General features: G+C 42.1%; 1 protein-coding gene across 6 annotated transcripts in view; it reads left to right on the top strand.

The window, feature by feature from the left end:
- The window catches only part of LOC138497452 (aquaporin-4-like), a 305,503-nt gene that overhangs the window by 254,445 nt on the left and 30,799 nt on the right, over positions 1 to 20,259 (top strand). For all 6 annotated transcript variants that reach the window (XM_069620949.1, XM_069620953.1, XM_069620951.1 and 3 more), the window contains one exon: positions 2,329 to 2,409. In XM_069620949.1, coding sequence (XP_069477050.1) covers positions 2,329 to 2,409 — 81 coding nt within the window. The remainder of the gene's footprint in view (positions 1 to 2,328; positions 2,410 to 20,259) is intronic.

Raw genomic sequence — 20,259 nt, 5'->3', positions numbered from 1 at the left:
GGCCATGCATGCAGTCTGCACCAGTGGCTTTTTCTGGCCAAACGGATGCACAATAGAAGTTGAAGAATTCTTTGTTCTGTTTTTTCTTTTTAATTTTGACCCAATAGAGTTGTATTCTATTAACTTCCTGCACAACTTTGGTTGGAATAAAAACACTCTCAATGTTTATCTTGCTGACAAAAGGAAGGGGCTCTTGGTTTGTATATGTACTTTGTTAACCACTATTTGAATGTACTGCATCTCTTCCCCCGCCCGACAAGTGAGGGTGCAGGGAATAGACATGGAAGCCTATCTGAAAAACATATTAACAGAGATCGGCTATTTGGAAGATCTAACATTCATAACATGTTGAAAACTGAATTTGGCTTTTTGTATGGTAGATCGCTCCAGCGCAATGTGCTTCCGCGCAACATCTGCACAATACTCTGATCAAGCTAACTCAGCCTGTCATCCGCTTAAGGTTATGTGGTGACAAAGAATATTAAGAATATTACGAATATTACAAATTAACAAAAATATGATTTGAAGCACTGTGTAATTCAACAAATCATAATTTTTCTGAAATGTATTTTGGGGTTTACTGAACGTTTGAGTTTTATCCTCTTCTCAAACAAGAACTAGTGTAGGGAATGTAATGCTGGAGTTATGCAGCCCCTGTCATTTTAGGCTGAAGGTAAATCCTGCCTTTTTAGAACTAGTTGCATTTGTTTTGTCAGATTCATCGAGAGCCCTAGGTAAAGATCACTGCAGTATGCACAGAACCAGGGCATGGATCGGAACCAGCAAGAGCTTTGCCTGGACTGAGGATGTACATCGGATGTAAATAGGATTTAATTGAAATACAATGGTGGATTTATAAATTTGTTATAACAAAAAAGTGATGGGTTGAAAAGTTTTGAATACATCTGTACAACTGGCACTGCTCTAGGCAACCTTCCACACCACTGTTTTTTTTTTTGCCTGTCTGCGCCATTGCAAAAGGGGCCCAGCCATATGCAAATTAGTCGGGTACTGATACCAATGGTAGCAGCCCAGCCTGAACTGCTAGGCCAGGTTCCTTCTGCACAGAAACACAAACAACCCCAGACATGTTTCAGCCTTGTTGGGCCTCATCAGAAAGTTGCAGCTTGGTTCCCTATTGCACAGCACGCAAGGGACCCACCTCTGGCCATACCCTCTCTCATACAGCGAGACAACCAATAACCAAAAAAGTGCTAGGAGAATTTGGTCTGGTGCAGAAGGTATGTGGCCAAGTACTTTGGCTGGACTGCCCCAATTGGGGTGGGACCAAGCCTGATTTGTATATGGTCTTTCCCCTTTTAAAATGGCTTGGCAGGTGAAGAACGATGGTCTGGAAGGTTGCCAGAAGCAATGCCAGAGGTTAGGATCAATTCTAAATCTTCCAGCCATCACCTCTTTTATTTTTATGTAGCACCCTGAGATGGGTCCCCCCCATGCCTGCTGGTCCTAGAGAACCAAGCTACACTGCACTGTTGATGCCAAATGAGGCCAACTATGGGTGTTGCTAGATCTGGAAAAGACCTGGGGCTGCACTAGTGTCGTGACTGCCGTGACTCAGTCTAGCGAGCCTTTTATTTGTAGCCCCTGAGCTTCTATCCGGGGCTACAACCAAAAGACCCGGGGCTATAGCCCCCTTGTCCACCCTCAAGAAAGGAAACAAAGAGGGACACTGGGGAAACGGATGGCTTAACAAAGGTGAAGTGTAGGTGATACATGGGAAGCTAAGTAAACATATTGCACAAAATAAAAGTAAACTCAAAAACTCAACTAGTAACAGCAATGATGGAAATCATTGGAATCATTGGTACAAATAACAGGGATTAATGGGAAACTGAAGAGATAATCAAATGGGAAAGATGACTGGAGAAAGGGAAAAGGGGAAACTATGAAAGGAGTGAACAGAAAATGACTCCTACACAAAAAATAACATATAACACACACACACACGCAGCGAGATATCTGGGCCTTTTGAAAAGCCTGCAATAGTCCTAAGGGAGTTTGAGGCTCCCAGAGGACTACACTGCCACAAGAATCAAGCTGTGGCCTGAAACCAAACAAGCCTGTGGGGGATTTGGAGGTCTGATAGAACTTCCCTGTAGAAGCGTGTGCGCCCCAGAGGACAATGTTGATGATGTTCGAGCAAGTTCATTAATCAAGCTTTGGGTACATGAAAGTAGAAAGTAGATGAAGACAGAAGAACCATTAAAGACGGGAGAAGAAACGAAACCCACACCAATAATGTAATTCATTAGGCATGTTAGCCGTGATAGTTAATTCATCATGATGGTTTTTTTCCTTTTTATTTAGATCAATTACACTGGTGCCAGTATGAACCCAGCAAGATCATTTGGACCTGCTGTCATTAAAGGAAAATGGGACAACCACTGGGTAATTATTAATTGATGTATACACTTACCAATGGAAAGCGAGGAGCCTTATTTCTTGAGCATGCGCTTCAGTTTTGCTATTTTGGTTTGATTTTTGGAAAGAGGATATTTCATAGCATACGTTTTGAGCAATAGCGTTCATTTGAAAAGTGTGATAATCAATCAAATAGTAGCATTGCATGAAACGTGTCATAAAGTGGGCCTTTGCTTCCTTCGAGGTGGACTGGGAACTCATTTGGGAACTCATTTTCAAAGTGCACATTTTCACCAAGCCCAACCCTTTTCCTGTGAGAGAATTTGGAAATAAAATACATTACCAGACAAATAAGGGCCAGAGTGCCAGAGGCCTACCAGGAATGGAACCATAGAGGTATCAGGCAATAATGTCCCCATGCATAATGTTGCTTTGAAAAGCCATTGGCAACATTATATATGGTGACATTATGTATGGGGACGGGTTGCAGGGATGTCCCCTTCTCCCCTTGTAAAAATAAAATGCAAAAACTGCAACTTTTTTGTCAGAAGATATTTTTGCGGAGACATTATTACATGGAACCCCTACAGACCTGTCCACCCCTGCTCAAAGCTAGCTCTAAACTCATTGATATTTGCCTTTGGTTACACTATGCCTATGTGAATAAAAATAATGTATTAAACAAATATTACCAGGCTCAGTCTTCCACTGAATTTAGAAAGCTTTAAATAGGCACATGTATCGACTCTGCCAGACCAATCTGTTTTGCTGCCAGTTGCAACACTGGAGGCATGAATAATATCTATGCAAATCCTATTCACCATACAAAAATATGGCACTAATGCACACCTCTTGCCCCCATACAAATGAGTCATTGAGCCTCATTACAAGTGTGCCGGTCCGGAAACAATGGTGCCGGTAGGCTTACCGACACCGTTGTTTCCGGACCGGCACACTACAACTCTGTGGGTGGGTGCCATCCCACCCGCCAGGGTCAGAGCTGCCCGGCGGGATGGCACCCACTCACAGAGTTCTCCCGGGAGCACAGGCACCATTCCTAATGGTGCTGGTGCTCTCATGTCTCTATTACGGAAATGGGGACTAACAAAATCGGCAGCGCCTGACTTCCCGAACACCGGAATTGCAATAGCCCGGTGGCACCGGGAAGTCAGGTGCCAGTGATTTTTTACGTGTCCTGTGGCAGCCCGCCGGCAGCACCAGCAGGGTCACCGCCGGATCACGTAATGAGGCTGATTGTGTCATTCAGCGTGCAACACTATTGTTGTGAATGCCGGATAAATTATTACTAACGACTGCACCTTTAGAAGAGTTACAGAACAGGAGGCGATGGCTTGGTTCCCGGCGGGTGAGAGGGTCATCGTATTTGGCCACACTTCAGCGACACTTTGCACAATATTTGCCTCAACCGCCTGCACGCTGCAGATCTCAGGAGCACCCCAGCATGCAAGGGCCAAGGAAACGTCCCCATGTCTGGCAGGCCATGTTGTCAAGGGGGCTTTTACCGACAGTCTGGCGTGAGAGCCATCTGCATTGCCAGTTGGATTGATGACCCACCCCCCTGCACTGTCACATATGTTGACGGCGCAGCTGAGGAAGGCTCTCGCTGGGTATACATGAGCCTGCCCTTCTTCTGCAGTGAGCTGCATACCCACACCCATTCCTCCAGTGCTTTCCTGACCTGCCACAGTCGATGTCCAGTAGTGCATGCTGCTTACCCCCTGTCCTTCTGGCCCCTGTCTGCCAACGGTACCCACGGCCTGTCCCATCCTCCTCCACACCTCATCCTCGAGCTGAGCCAATTGCAGCCAGGACTGCATCGCCTGCAGAGAGCGAGAGAGAATCAGCGTTAAAGACACAGCTGTGTGCAGCGACCGTGCAGTCCCCTTTACAGGTGCTCTGTCCCCAGCAGCCGAACACATGTTTTCATTCACGGTACTAAAGCCATGAACAGGCAGAAGATAGAAAACACATTATCAAGAACGCACAAGCCCCTGCAGAATTATGTACAATAGACGCAGACCAGTGTACAATGCCTGGCTAATAAATAGAGACATGTGTGGTCTCTGAATATGAAAACAATACAACTAATAATGTGATTATCTTAGGCAGCTCAGCAGTATATTGGACGACTATTAATGACAGAATCATGCTTCTGCATAATGCTTAGTGTCCATGGCAATGCAATTACGTGCTACACAACCATTTTTTTGTGTGTGTTTTTGTGTGTGTGTGTGTTTAGGAAACAGTAGGTCCTTTCGCGCATAAAAACGATGAAATACAATGAAATGACATTATAAAATGCCAAAACTATTACAAAACATAGAATAACCATTTGTTTGTTTTACTGCGCATGATCCCCACCATAACGTCACGAAGGTGCCAGTGTTTCACGGGCATACAGTTTCAAATGAAATGATACACACCGTAGGTCTGTCTGTCTTGTTGTGTACGCTTGGTAGTGCTTGGCTCATCCTCAACCCCACAGTCAGCCACGCAGTGCGGGCAGGTCGATTTTGCTGCATGAATGCAGCTCATCGCCTGCACAGACCGCACCTGTGCATATGAGTGCACAGCACAGCGGGGCACGTGCGTAACCTACGTGATGTGTATGTATCCTTCCCTCAAGAAAAGAGACCCTATGCGCCCAGGTCTACCAGGAAACTCCCTATGGGCCAGTCCAGGCCTTCTTCTATATTTCATCTGCTTTTACTTTTTAGTCTCATATTCCGCCTCGGAAATACATAGGATACTCCTTCAGAAATAAATGTAAGCACATGACAGTAAGCATAGATCATGATCCATTCTTGGATATTCTGATGTTGCATAGTACTTCAACAAGTCAAAGGCAGTGGATGAAAATGGGGTGGGGAGAAACGGAGATAGACAAGAGGGTGCAAAATGCTAATGGGGAAGGTCTGGGTGAAAAGTCACATGTCTGTGCTGGCTCTGAATCTGAGGTGCACAGACCTGGCATTTAGTGACTAGATGTCACATGCTCTGACTTCTTGGATGCTCAGGGCTCAGTCGACTTGTTTATAGATGCAGAATCGGGCACCTTTGAGAAGAACTTAATTGGTTTACTGTAAGGGGAACTGGGAATATGTTTATGAAAATGTATATGATTTAGCTCGGTCTGAACTTTGTACTCAATGTATGATTGAGAGAAGTTTGACAGTTTCTCTGGATTACCGGGACGGAGAGAATGGTGTAGTCTGGCATGTTCATAGGAAGTGTGTTGTGCTGGTGAATCTTGATAGGACTAAGATGATGGCTATTATGGCAAGCTGTCTTACAACAATGTCATGATCAATACACATATGACCTTACTGCGAGTTTGGTGGTAAATAGCAGTAAATCTGCTGATTTATCACCAGCATCAGTTACTGTTACCACCACTTGGTCTTGTGGGCTTACCTGTGGGTGGTGTAAATTCATAGAGATTTGCGCAGATTTACAGTGAGTGGTTATTCCACATGGTAAATCCACGGATTTCTTAAGGTGGAGGGTTTACTTTCATGATCACGCTGGAGGTAAATCCTCTACTTCAAGGTCAAATTTGGCGGTGCGTAAAAAAAAAAAGTGCTTCTATTACTGTAAAAAAAAACAGTATTGGAATGACCACCATTTATTTTTTTACAAAAACTGCCAAATTTCTAATGGGTTCCATAGTCTTGTGGAACCCTGGAACTTTGGCTATTCCAACATTCTTTGGTAGAATGGATGTCTTTTATAAAGGACAGCTGAAGAGCTTTAGTCTGCAAGTATGTGTGTGTGTCCTGGCACTGTGGGTTTCATAGAGTATAAATCACATTTCAGTAATACCACTCATCTGGTGGCTGGTTACTAGTGAAAGTGGCGAAGAGAGCAAAGCACCCCGCCACCCACAGGTACAGGAAACAGGCCACAGAGGAGGTTGCGCAGTGGCGGCTTGTCCATAATAGGCATCAGAGCTACAGCCTACCACTGTTAAAGAAAACCATGCAGTTTGTTTGAAGTACTCGGGTAGAAATAAAAAAAGGCACCCAAACCTGGAACATTCATCATGCATGCCAACACAAACATGACTGTAGATGCACGTAAAAAAGAGCTATGATGGGTGCTCACTGAAATGCGAAATGGAGATGTGGTTAGTATAGCATTTTCCACAATAGCACTGAGGGAAAAGGGAGGCACTCCTCTGCCATGGACAGGGAAACCATTAGAGTGCGTGTGTGCTGTAAATACTATAAGACACTTGTGTGGAGCCTTCTGGGGATGGTAAAGACATATCACATGATCCTGATACATTTGCTTAGAACCACGAGTATGCCCATCGGCTTGCCTTGAATATGAAAATGATTCATCCATATCACGTATTTCAGTGTGAAGCGGTACACGTGGCATTCATTTCCCACTGCAGAACTTGCATTTAGTAGTCTGTATTTAGGGATAGTGGTCTTCCTTATTGGAGATTTAGCTCGTGGGAGTCGGGGGGGACAAAACACGTATTTTTTGATGACATTGAAGAAATGATCAGTCATTTTACCTGATGGACTGAACGTTTAAGGCGTTTAGCCTGGGGTGCATGTTTGCCTACACTAGTCCTAGAACACCCAGAATCCTAAATGCTGAGTAGTGTCCCATGGGAGTCATTTTGTCCATGAGAAAGTGGACTTCACTGTCAGAAAAGGCACAAAGATAACACTTCTCATTTTGTGCAGATCATAATTGCGTATTATTGCACACCTGAATAACACTAGGCCTGGATAGGCCAAGGCTAGAGCTTCTCTCTACAGACACCCTCAGAACACACCTAGTGCTAGACCAGCTGTACGCCATGACGGTGGTGGCCTTTTCAAAATTCAAGAGACAGCGTTTCAACGAAGGAGGTGATTCTATTTGGCTGAATACCATAAGATGGGTCTTAGCCCCAGATATGCTCACACAATCTGATGTTTTCTGCCAGAGAGCAACAGAATGTAAAGGTTAAACAATTGTTTACATGATTTGAAGAGCTGCACTGGATACATATTTCTGATTCTAGTAGTTTGTCCCGGTTTTTGAACACCTAAACATTTGAACTGCCAAGATATACTTTGACTCAAGAGATTTCTACACAGGTGGCTTCATTGATAAGAGGCCAGATGTGCTGTGCAGAGTAGACACAAAGCTGATAGGACTGCAGTGATGGAAGCACATTTGACACCCTTTTAGACGCTCTGAATGACTGTGCTAAAGTGTGAAATGTGCACATGTCCCTCTTTTTCTATCCCCAAAATGGCCATCGAAATACTATTTTGCCCAGAAATGTCCTCTGATACACAGTGCGTACAGCTGTGCCATAAACTGTGCCATTTCACCAATAGGAATCACTCGACGGAGACCTGCAATTGCATGTTGTGCACAATGCACATGGATGCACCATTCTGCAGCACATAAGCATTCAACCACACGTCAAAGTAGAATCGTTGGTGTCTTAAAGGTTAAAGCAAATACCTGATGCACAGCAAGCAGCCGAAAGTACAGAATGTAAGCCTCATTTATAAAAGGCATCAATTAAATGCTGGTGAGATGACTTCATGGAGCCTGAATCAGCTAAAAGCTCATACTAAAAAAGTATTGCTATACATCACCAATGTTCTCCTTCAAAGGTTATTTCCTTTATTTAGTCTTCATATAGGCCATATTCCATTCATGGGTTATGCCCGCCATATCATCATCATACAGATTTTATGCATCTCTGCCTAACTGCACACTTATTAATGACGGCTTAACAGTTCACATTTCTCTTATTTTGCTTAATGTGTTGATCACTGACGGCCATGATGCATCATTAACGGGTCCCATAGACAAACGATGAATCCATGTAAAGTTACTCTGCCAAACACTTGATTATGTCTTTGATGGTTGCTGTGGGCAACAAACAAAAGAGTGATAAAACACACACACACACACACACACACACACACACACAAACACACAAACACACACACACACACACACACACACACACGCATTTGCATTTAAGTGGTGGTCCATACACAAAAGCGTTTTGCATCCGTTGGTGACATCTTGCCCTTCCCAGACTGTGTCACCAGAAATGTGTATTGCAAGTTGTGGGAGGCATTTATAAACATCCTCTAAAGCCTCGCCAAAACTCAGGCACATAATCATTCAGACATGCACCATTGCCAGAGCATTGGTGGACCAAAGGTTAGAACCACCACCCCCAGTACTTGCAGGACCTGCGGTTGTGATCCACTTCACAGATATTTTTTCCAAGTATAAACACTAATAAACATATTCTATGTTTATTCATAAAGATGTCATATGACATTCTTGCTGTGCTCAATTATGTGAGATTTACTTTATATTGAAATATTTATTTTCAACAATAAAATGCTATTACTGACACATTTATAACACACAGTTATGAATGGGTGACTTCCCTATATGAACTGATTTTTTCCTGTAACCCATTCGCCATTCGGCACAAAATTATATATGTATATCCCCCCTGTGACGAATCTGGGGGTTGTGTCCCTTCTTTCTTGGGGGGTGCCACCCCCTTCTTGGCTAGGGATGTGAGCCCGCTAAGAAAAAGCCTCCTTAGAGGTTTGGGAAAGCGGGACCTCACTGAAAATGACTCCCCCCTAGGGGGGACTCTCATTCTGGTAAGGAAAGCTGTGCAACTGAGATGTTGTCTGCATATTTTGGAATCCCAGAAGTGGATCTTACTGTCAGCTGTGGAACTGCAAATAATATAAAAGGGCTTTTAATGCTTTAGTTGATTTGAAATTTAAGTGAAAGGTTAGTGGGAAAGGGGGGGGGGGACACGGAACAGAGTACCTGATGCATTCTGCTTTCTGTTTTGCACACAATAGTATTGATGGATGTATGCAATGGATAGGACTAATGCGCAGGGATGCCAAACAAGGCCCCTATTAAATTAGCATATTTGTGGTGGTATTAAAAATGATGTAAGGTTGATGTAAGTGATTAAGGGAGGGAAGGAGGTGTCCTGTCATTTTAGTGGGGACAAGGGAGGTACTCATTGTTAGAATTCATCTGTTTGAAAGTGGGCATAGGTAGAGATGGAAATCAAATTATTACTGGGCATGGGATTCTGAGGGTATAGTCTAGATTAGGAAGATTTATGTAAATAGTTGTATTTTTAAAGAGTCCATTGGTATTTGGACTATATACATTCGAAATATATATGTGTTTTTATGTTGTTGTGTTTATGTGTTTTGTTTTTGTGCAAGACGTATAAATGCATCATGCTCCAGTTTTACCAAGGATGAATGTAAGAGTAAAATATATGAAGGTATCAAGGTTAAATGTGATGTGTGGAAACAGTGGCTTTTCCGGAATAATTGCTAGGTGTAATAGTATAAATCTCGGTGAGTGATGTGGTATTCCAATGGAATATTTATTAGTAAGCAATCTGTAAATGGGGTTTTTGACATGAGCAAGTTGGAACGTTAAAAGGATTGAACTGTCCAAAGAAAAGAAAGAAAATACTATCTAGATTGTGGAGGGAGAGAATGGATGTAGCATTTCTACAGGAAACGCATTTGTTGGGTCAATCAGAGAGTTTATTGCATAATTCCAGATATACTAAAGTTTTACTGAATTGCCATTTGTCTAAATCAAGGGGAGTGGGGATAATACTTCGAAAAGGATTAGGTATGACTATAGAAAAGGTGACCATGGATGATGAGGGGTGTATTATTTTACTGGCTGTACGATATGAGGGCAGACTTATAACACTGGGCTCAGTATATGGGCCTTGCCTGGGATGGGGCACTATCTTTAGGTCAATAATTAATCTTTTGCGAGACATGGGTGGCGATTGTATCATTCTAGGGGGAGCATTGAATTGGTGCTGGATCACAGGTTAGATAGATCATCTGCATGCAGATTTACAAGCCTTAAATCGAGCAAAGAGTTTGGAGACTTTGCTGACTCCTTTAACTTCATTGACATCTGGAGGTTAATCCATCCTGGGGAAAGATGATTTTCTTTTTATTCCCCAGCCCATGACGTCTTATAGGCTAGTGGAGCAAGTGGTGGAAGCTAGTATGAGTGAACACAGTTTATCTGATCATTCCATGGTAAGGCTATCGCTTAACTTTGGGGCGTTTCGGTCTAACTTTTGCAGATGGAGGCTCAAAACATTTATATTAAAAGATGATAAGGCATCTGAGGCATTAGACAGTTTTATCTCTAACTACTTTAGGGAAATTAAGGGGACAGTGGATAGTTTGAATGTCTAGCATTCATTTAAGCCTTCTATTTGAGGTGAGTTAATGAACTGGACCTCGAGAGCTAGGAGAATGGGAGAGGAGAAATTAAATGAAATGGAGTTGGAACTTGGAGATATGCAAAGAAAATATTCTATGTCTAAAAATAGGGAGGATACAATTAAAATGGATAGAGTTAAAGATGAGCTGAAATGTGAAATGGATCAACAAACAGAGAGGGGTTTGTTTTTTATGAAACAAAGATACTGGGAGGAAGGGGATCGGGGATGGCTTTTAACTAACAGACTAAGGGGTATATCTGAGAGACTGTACATTCAAAAGATAGGTAATGGGTCTGGAGAAATGGCAATAAAAAAAGAAAATTGCTGAGTGTTTTCGTTCTTTCTATGCCTCCCTTTATTCAGAAGAGATTCTTCCGCAGGCGTCAAAGTTAGATGATTTTTTCTAAAAATTGATATTCCTTATTTGTCTGAAGAAGTCAGTAATTTTTTGGATGCCCTGAATTTTGATACCAGACATTTTAAGGGTATTAAATGAACTTAACATTGGGAAGTCTCCCGGTATGGATGGACTGCCAGTGGAATTTTATAGATCATATGGTTCTAAATTGGTACAGGAGCTTTGTGAATTATATAATCGGTTCTTAATAGATGGGTCTTTGTGTCCTTCTATGAAGGAAGCAATACCTAAGCTAGGGAGGGATACCACTAGTTGTAGTAATTATCGTCCAATTTCACTTCTCAATGTTGATGTGAAGATATTTACTAAAACCCTATCTTCTCATTTAAATAAATATATGGGGGAATTAATTGATCAATAACAGGTGGGTTTTATGAGGACGAGACATGGGTATGATAACATTAGATTGTTATCCGATGTTATGAGTTTGCTGGACGCTGATATTGATAAAATTGTATTGATATTTTTGGATGTGGAAAAGGCTTTTGATCGTGTCATTTGGACCTTTTCGAACTATACCCTGCTTGAAATGGGGTTTGGGCCTTTATTCTTAAATGCAGTTGCTGTATTACAATCTGATATTAATGCAAGAATATGGGTCAATGATGAGTTATCAATGTCATTTAATCTTTTTCGAGGTACGAGGCAGGGGTGCCCGTTATCTCCTTTTCTTTTTAATTTAGCATTGGAACCAATGGGGGGCTTTTATTAGACAATTACCAATCCGACAGTTTCTAAGTGTGGGCGATAGGGATGTTAAAGTACTGGCCTATGCCGATGACATGACTATAAGTTTGGCGAATCCAGTGGAGGGAGGTACAATTTTGAAACATTTGATTGAGGAAGTATGATTATTGTCAGGGCATGAAATCAGCTCGGGGAAAACAGTGGTTTTCCCAGTTGAAGAAACCATGTTATATAATGAATTGGCTGATTGGAACTGTCAATGGGTAAGGCTTAGTGTAAAATATTTGGGGATTTATCTTATTCGAGATATGAAGAAAATAGTAAATTATAATGTCAATAAATTAATAGAGGTACTTCAAAGAGACATCCGTAGATGGGAATGTATTAGTTTGAATGTTTGGGCGAAGGTAAATGCAATCAAAATGATGTTGCTAACTAAGGTATTATATGTTATACAGTCACTGCCCTTGAGGTTCTCAAAAAAAGAACTTAAGCACATTGACAGAGTATTTCAGGAATTATTGTGGGGTATGGGGAAGAAACCAAAAAATCTGCATTTTATTATGACGCGTAATGTGCGGGGTGGAGGGGTTGGATATCCCATCGTTGAAAATGATCACAGGGGGGTTTTGTTAATAAAGTCTGTCTATTATTTTAAGGAACAGAGGGACTCAGAGCCATTGTGGGTGTTGTTAGAGAGGAGTAGGTTATATCCTTACCATTTAAGTGGCCTGTATTCTCTTGGAAAAATGGCAAAGCTGACAATAAATAAAAATGCAAACTATAGTTAGTACAAAGTCTGCATTGACATCGTGGATTTTTGGGTGTGGAGAGAATCTGTTCCTGTATAGCAAGGCTTCTATCGGGTATAATCCAGGCCTACAAAGAGACAATAAAATGTTGAACTGGCACAATTGGGTTAACAAAGGTATATTAAAAATTGGGGATGTTTGGCGGGATGGGAAAATTAAATCTTTTTTGGGGTTACTAAAGGAATATGGTTTGGGGAATAGGGAGCATGGAAGGTATAGGGCGTTGGGAGAATTATTAGCTGAAAGACAAAAGATGCTAAATATGCCAATGATGGAAAAACCTAAGCTCTGTGAAATATTTGATAATATGCCAGGCATGGTATTGGCATTTCTGAAAACAATGCCTTTAGAGGGGTAATTGTGGGGAGTGACAAACTTTTGGACTCGAAAGGCGCTGGTTGGATTTGATAGTCCAGTGTTTGTTCGTAGGCAGTTTGCACAAAAATAAATAAATGGTCCAGGTTGTTGGTGTGTCAAACACGAGATTTTTAGGTTTATTCCTTGTTGTAATCAGCACCAATGAAAGACATCATTGGATGTAAATGTAATATTCATAGCATGATGATATGTTACACAGCCGACGCGCGTTTCAACCTAAGTCTTTTTCAAGGCCAATTGGGTTTGATGGTTGGGTTTCCAGATGGAATGGACTGGTCCTCCCAAGTGTGGGTGACAGAGGGCTGATTAGCCGTACTTTGCCGGGTTCAGCAATGCTGGTGTGTGGAGTCGTGGGTTAGAGGGGTAATTTTTGGACTCATGTGAGAAGTTGCAGCAAGACTGGATTAACAAGGTTGGTAGAAATATATCAGTAAAAGAGTGGGAGGGGCTAGCTGGTAGTGAAGGCCAAAATGGATTTAAATTTTCATTATACACATCAGAGGGTCTTAGGCCGCCTTTACTGGACTCCTGAATGGATGAATAAGCTGGGGATGATAGAAACAGATCTATTTTGGGGCTGTCAGAGAGAGAGGCTCATTACTACATATGTCATGGAATTGCATTAGAGAGGCTGATTTCTGGAAATATTTGCTTAATAGATTGGATACAATATGGGGCATTTGGTTTCCTCGTACTTCATCTGCAGTGATTCTATTGTCCAGAAAGGTTAGGTGTGATGCTGCATGTGAGGCGGCTTGCTGGTTTCACAAGGCTCTTCTTTTGGCAACTAAACAAATGTTGAAGGTGTGGAAAACAAAATAGAAACCATTGGTTGGAGGGCTAGTTAGTGGGTATGCAAACACTACAGCATTTGACAAATGTGTGTATCAAAATAGAATCGGGAAGGGAGTTATTTGGAATTGTGGTGTCCTTTTAATGATTTGTGTGGTTAGATGTGGATTGGAGAATTTTTATTTGGAATATATATGTGTATGTTGTTTTAAGGGGGAGGGTAGGGGGATAAATGTAGGCTTGTGGTTTGTCTTTTGTCTGTGTAGTTTTGTGTTTTGAATGTTAATTGTTAAAATCTGTTTGGGTTTTGGGAATATTAGTGGGATTTATATTTTGAACTGTTGTGACTACATTTATTAAGAAGCTAAGTTTGTTAAATGCATTCTGACTAATTGGAACCTGTAATAACACAAAACCTATATATTGCTTATAATATGTTTTTTGTGAAAATTTAAATAAAATAATTATAAAAAAAGAAAAAAGGGCATTTGAATAGTTGGCTCAAGGCAATGTTGGGTTCTCAATGGACTTGCCAGTTATAAACAACCCTTTGGTATCTGGTAGCAAGAATAAAAGTTGGCTGTGGTGTTGAGAGGAACCCACAAGGATGTCCAGATGGAGACCCGGAGATTAACAAGGAGAGAATCACGAAAAACCGAGAAACGTGACTGACGAGGCACAGGGCTGTGCGGAGTCAGTGAGGCCAATCAGAGCCGGCATGAGGGTAGGTGTGACCATGTGCCTGCATTGCCAGGATACATTGCCGAAGCCAGCGAGCGAGAGAGGATCGAGCCCTCTATGCGAGACCAGAGAGAGAGAGAGCAACACAGCAGTTAGCAAAGAAACATTCCCTGTAACAACAGTACCTTGATTTGTAACTGTGTCTCCCCAAATATTTATTACAAATGGCTTTCTATATCTAGTTACAAAAAAAAATCAAAAAAGGATCTTAATACAATTGTAATGATTTTTCAAGCATATATCATTTTAACACAATATTGGTGTGTGAAGTTCGCTATTTAGCCATCATATATAAGTTTCAACTGTTGGGCCTTTGCAATGAATAGGCTACTGTATACTTGGTTCTCATGATCATAGTCTTAGTATCTTACATATATGCTGCTCATATTGTTACATAGTACTGCATGCTTATTCATGAGTCCATATCATGTGATAGTGTTGGCTCGCTGTTTGTGCTCTGAACACTCATGCAAGAGATCACAAGTACATTGGTTCTCCTTGGTTTGTGAGAGTGCTGTCCTCAGTAAAGGACGCTTCCTCGGAAAGCGTTGAAGTGTCCCTGCTTGCTTTCAGGAGAGGACACACAGAAGCTAGGGAAAATCCCAGTGTCACTGGGTCAAAAGTCACCTTGCTGGAGCAGCACCTTCTACGGCAAAGGTACCTGGGTTGCTCACAGTAGAAGGGGGCGCAGAGACCAGAGCCTGAGAACGGGAGAAGGAACAAAGAGTCTAGATCCCTACAAGGGGCCACCAGGTCCAGAAAAGTATACGGACAAAAATAATAAGCGTGGTTACGGGAGCCCTAACAACCAGAGCCTTGGAATCAGCCAAATGGCTCAAAGCCAAATACAAAAACCAAGAGAAAGATGTATGAGGAGGGAATGCACATACCCCTATGAATAAAGCAAGAAACTGGCAACAAGAGAACCAGGGGAGACAGGAAGGCTCTATGAAGCAAGTAAGGAATCATCCCAAGGGGAAACCAGAATCAAGCAAGAGTGGAATCACGTGGGGAGAGACCCACATAGTGGGTGGAGGAGGATTAAAGAAATATCCCTTCATGAACGACCACTCAGAGAATAAATTCTTTTGGGGGTTTATGCTATATACCCGAGGAAAACCTTTTCTTTATTTGGAACTCTGACAAGATGGACATGAATTTAGTCAGTCAAAAGACCCGTCTCCTATTAAATAATTGTGGGAACTGAAACTAGAAGATATTCCTGGAAACGCTGGGAGAAGGCAGAGTAAAGAACACCAAGGGCAACCTATATTGCCCACTTTCCCTTTTAAGTTGTTTTTTCTACGTAGTATTGCCAGTTTAGAAGTTAGGATTTGTACAGAGGATGAGGTTTATTATTTGTAATATTTTTGACGAGCACCCTTAGTTTAGTTTGTTAGGTAGGGAGCTTCCCTATTAGCAATAGGGTCAGTAAGACATTTTCTTTCATTTAAATAAAACGTCTGTAGTAAACGTATGTCGGCTGGTCCGAATCTTTCTTCTAGTGCGCCACACCCCATATGAGCAAATATGTTTCTCACTTATTACTCTATTTGGTTCCTGACCTTGAGCAAATCTGCCAAATTTATTTTTTATTTTATTTTCATTTTATTGTTTAAAGCATCGACCTAGCTTAAGATCAGCAGAGCGTTGTGCAGTGTGTTGGTAGCCGGTTTATGGGTTGGCATCTTTTAGCAGTAACTCAGTACTCTGAATACACTGATCAACTTTTGTTCTTCCGGTCCATTTACATTATAGTAATATCTTAGTTCTTTATCCATGATAGACAGTAATGTATATGCAAAAGACAGAAATTGGGAAATGGCGGTCAGAAAAAATAACTAACAAAAAATAAATACACAGCTGGAGAAAAGAAAAGAATACACCAAATTAGTATACCAATCATTCTTTCAAAGTTACATAATTAAATACATAAAAGAATTGGATCAGTTGTCTCTAGCAGTTAAAGAGGATTTCTCTAATGTTTGATAAAATTATTAGACAATGCATTAATACCACTAATGCCATGATTCCAAATATCATTTTATGAATACGAGCTGCATACCTGCATAAACTCTGATATACATATATATTAAATGAAAAAAACGTTGTTAAAGTAACGTTATTGTTAAGTTGCACTTATAAAAACCTATGAGATTCACTGAAAAAACTTTGTTAAAGGGACGTTATGGTTAAATTGCACTAATAAAAACTTATAAAATTAAGTGAAAAAAAGACATTATGGTTACAAGTTAAACCGAAAAACCTCAGAAAATTCCCCAGATATGGTAAGCTAAGCAACCATAACTTGTATTACCACCGTGCACTGCTAAGACTAACACCTAGGATATGAATGATGACATCACAAATTTCATCCTTTTTTACCAGTGCACTCTAATTTCCTACAACTTACTATCATACCTACCCCAATATAGCAAAATGTTTCTCCAATTTACAAAGTTTCACCTTAAAATGCTGCCATTCCCGACCTTCTAGCATAATTTCTAACACTGCTATACACCTTTTGCAACTTTTGTCACTGTTTTGTGTTCGTCGACGTCCGCAAATGTCTAATGTGATCGCGGACCTTTCGGACAGTGTCACATGGCCTCGCGCGCACGTGGCATGATGACGTGTTTGTGAACATGTCCAAACTTCATGAACAGATCTGTGCTTTGCGGACAGTTTGGAACTGCATTTTCTGCTGATATAGGAGCTTTCAAGCTCAAAATTTACCCTTGCACAGCTCCTATACTTTTGTGTACTCATCATCCATTAACAATCGAACACAGAGCACATACTTGGAAGAATATTAGCAAATATTAGCAAAACTGCTATTTATCTATTTATCTTAAAAATGGCATCAGCTATTGCCATCCCTCCTCCCCAAGAGCTACCACCACCACCACCACCACCACCATCAGTTGGAGGTTCCGGCACAACAAAAAAAGCGCAGTACTCCCAAAGACAATGAAGAAGACCAGGAAGTGCCTACCTCTAGCTCCCAGACAGAATCATGGGTGTGGCAGTTCTTTACCAATGTTGGGAATGTACCAAAGGTCAAAGCTACCAAAGTAAAATGCACTGGCTCAGTCGAATACTACCTGGACAGTACTCCTACGGGACAAACTCCAAGCGCCGCACACCAAATCCAGCCACTGCGATGCTCTCAGAAAGGTTGTTCCTTTCTTAGCAAGTAGTAGGCTGTCTTCCTCCACCTCATCTTTCTCAACCAATATTGTAACCACACAACCTACGTCTGTGGGACACAAAATCCCACCAACTACCTTGCAAGCGATAAAAGAGGCTATTGATCCATATCTTTCGAAGACAACAGTATTCTGTATATACTGCAACACACCACTCTGCAGGCGGGAGCAATTTCGAAGTGCTTTTGAAGCTGTAATCAAGGAGCATGAGAAACACTGCCCCCCACCTTAGACGTAACACACATGCAACATCTTCCCCTGTCCATCTGCCCCTCCATATTAGTAGTTGGTGCAACTTCCCTCATTTCCCTCCGCACCAAAAAAAAGGTTCCCTTAGGAACCACCATTCACAGTTAAAAAATAGAACTAAAAAAAATTCTAATAGAATCCATCTACTTAGCATTTCTCAATAAAGTCGATCGACTCAATAAGATTCTCCAACATTTCCATTAGCATTTTGTGTTATGCTAATGGGAATAATGTGGCGTTCATCCCCAGTTCGACAGGCTGGAATGGGGGATAATGGCCGGCAGCCCAAGTTATTGGCCCAAGTGAAGCGAGTGCAGATAATGAGGGCTCCAGGCCATTATCCCCCGTTCCAGCCCCTCAACGTGTGTGAAGGCCATTAGCACCATGGGTTGCCAAAACGGTAACCAGGGGTGCTAAAAAAAAAGGATTTCCCTTCCTTCAGTGGGACATCCCGCTATAGGAAGGAAAATCCTTTTCCAAGATGGCTGCCATGGAAAGGGAAGGCGGTACTCCGTTTGGAGCCCTTCTTCCCTTTCCATGGCAGCCTGAAGGAGGCAAAGAGAAGGAGCAAATGCGGCAGCGGCACCCGCCTCCGCCAAAATAAGGTAAGTAGGGGCGATGGGGGAAGATGGCAGCGGGAGAGCCAGCCATCAGGCGGCTTGGAACGCGCACTTGTACCAGTGGTTCAAGCCCGCATTCCTAGCCATCTGATTGGCTGGCTCCCCCCCCCCAGGGTGCTAATGGACAATTGTATACTAGAGAATTAATTTTCTGTCCCAAATACTTTTCTCTACAATAAATAAATTTTACAATAAAAACCATAATCGTTGAACCTTTATAACTATTCACAGGCTCCACAGTCTCCTTTCGAGGCAATGGATCATTAAAAGGCTCAGATGGCATGTGCACACCTTTGCACAGGGCAGCCCTTCTACCCTTTTTAATTTTATATTTTCAACACTGCCTCAATGCCTGCTTTCAAACAATCACACATCCATCCACCAATCACTTCCAGAAACTGTACATATAACCCTATGACCATAATAAGCTTCCACACACCAACTGCCACTTAACAATCTTCTACAAATCTTTTGCATCTGCATTTCCCTTACTTATACAAACAAATTATACACAATGTTCCTATAAATGCACATATGCATTGTGCTGTGAGAGAAGTGCATAAATAGAAGGGATAGTATGAATGGGCAAGTGCTCATGAGAACCCAGGCAGGAAATACCAAGGGATGCCAAGGTGGGGTGCCACTGGCGAACTACTGGAGCAGAGGATTCCCAAGGGTGGGATGCATCTTAACCATAACAGCCCTTAACAATGTTTTTTTCTGTCAATTTAACAGGTTTTTATAAGTCAAAATGTTTTATGGTGTTACATCACTGTATATAAGTTATTAATAATTCCTCTTTTCATATATATGAAAGAACTATAAACCTCCTTTAGGAAACATATTTTTTTGCAACACATACTTATTATGTCTGTCGTTATCAGCAGTGCATGCTGGGGATGGATTTCATCATTCATTACATACACAATAAGGCTCCACCATGACCCCAGACAAACAAAACCACCCCTATTATTTACTGCACCTACCCTGCATCCTAGTTCGGTGCCCACTATACCCTAAGAGGCCGATTCATGGAACAAACGTGCACCAAAAAAAAGTGGCGTAAGCTGGCACAAGCAGGCGCTAGCGTGAAAAATGAAGCGCACGCGTGTGATTCATGGAAGCTCATGTGCATGTTTTTCCCGAAATGTGCGCCAAACCCATGCGTGGCACACACGTCATTGCAACATCCAGAACGCCGTGCGTGACGCGCACAGGGAAAGTGCACAACGTCTGCGCACACACAAAAAAGGCGGCGGGACACTGGGCGTAACACGCAGAATGGGGAACAACGCGTGAAAAAGAAGGCGTAACTGGGGAAGTACTGCAGGGAACTACACGGAATGCCCACACGCATGCGAACAACCCGTATTCATGGATTCGAATACGGGAAACCCGCGCACGGCAAAAGACGTGCATAGGCATCAACGCGTCTGCCACACGAAGGCAGGCGGAAGCGTCCCCACGCACAGTGTAAAAGTGCGCGCAAAAAACAACAAACACATATATACAGCTACGATGAATGCCCCATTTGTCGCAGCACTGATCGTGGGACACCGCAGGAGGAGGAGAATAGCCAGGGCCTTCATTTTTTCACCTTGGACAAGCCTTTTGGGATCCCTGATGACCAGGTCTACGGCAGGTATAGGTTTCCACCTCGTAT

Source organism: Ambystoma mexicanum, chromosome 5q, assembly GCF_040938575.1.
Source record: "Ambystoma mexicanum isolate Mex_15411 chromosome 5q, UKY_AmexF1_1, whole genome shotgun sequence".
In the NCBI taxonomy this organism is placed as follows: Eukaryota; Metazoa; Chordata; class Amphibia; order Caudata; family Ambystomatidae; genus Ambystoma; species Ambystoma mexicanum.
This window is presented reverse-complemented; position numbering and strand designations above follow the sequence as displayed.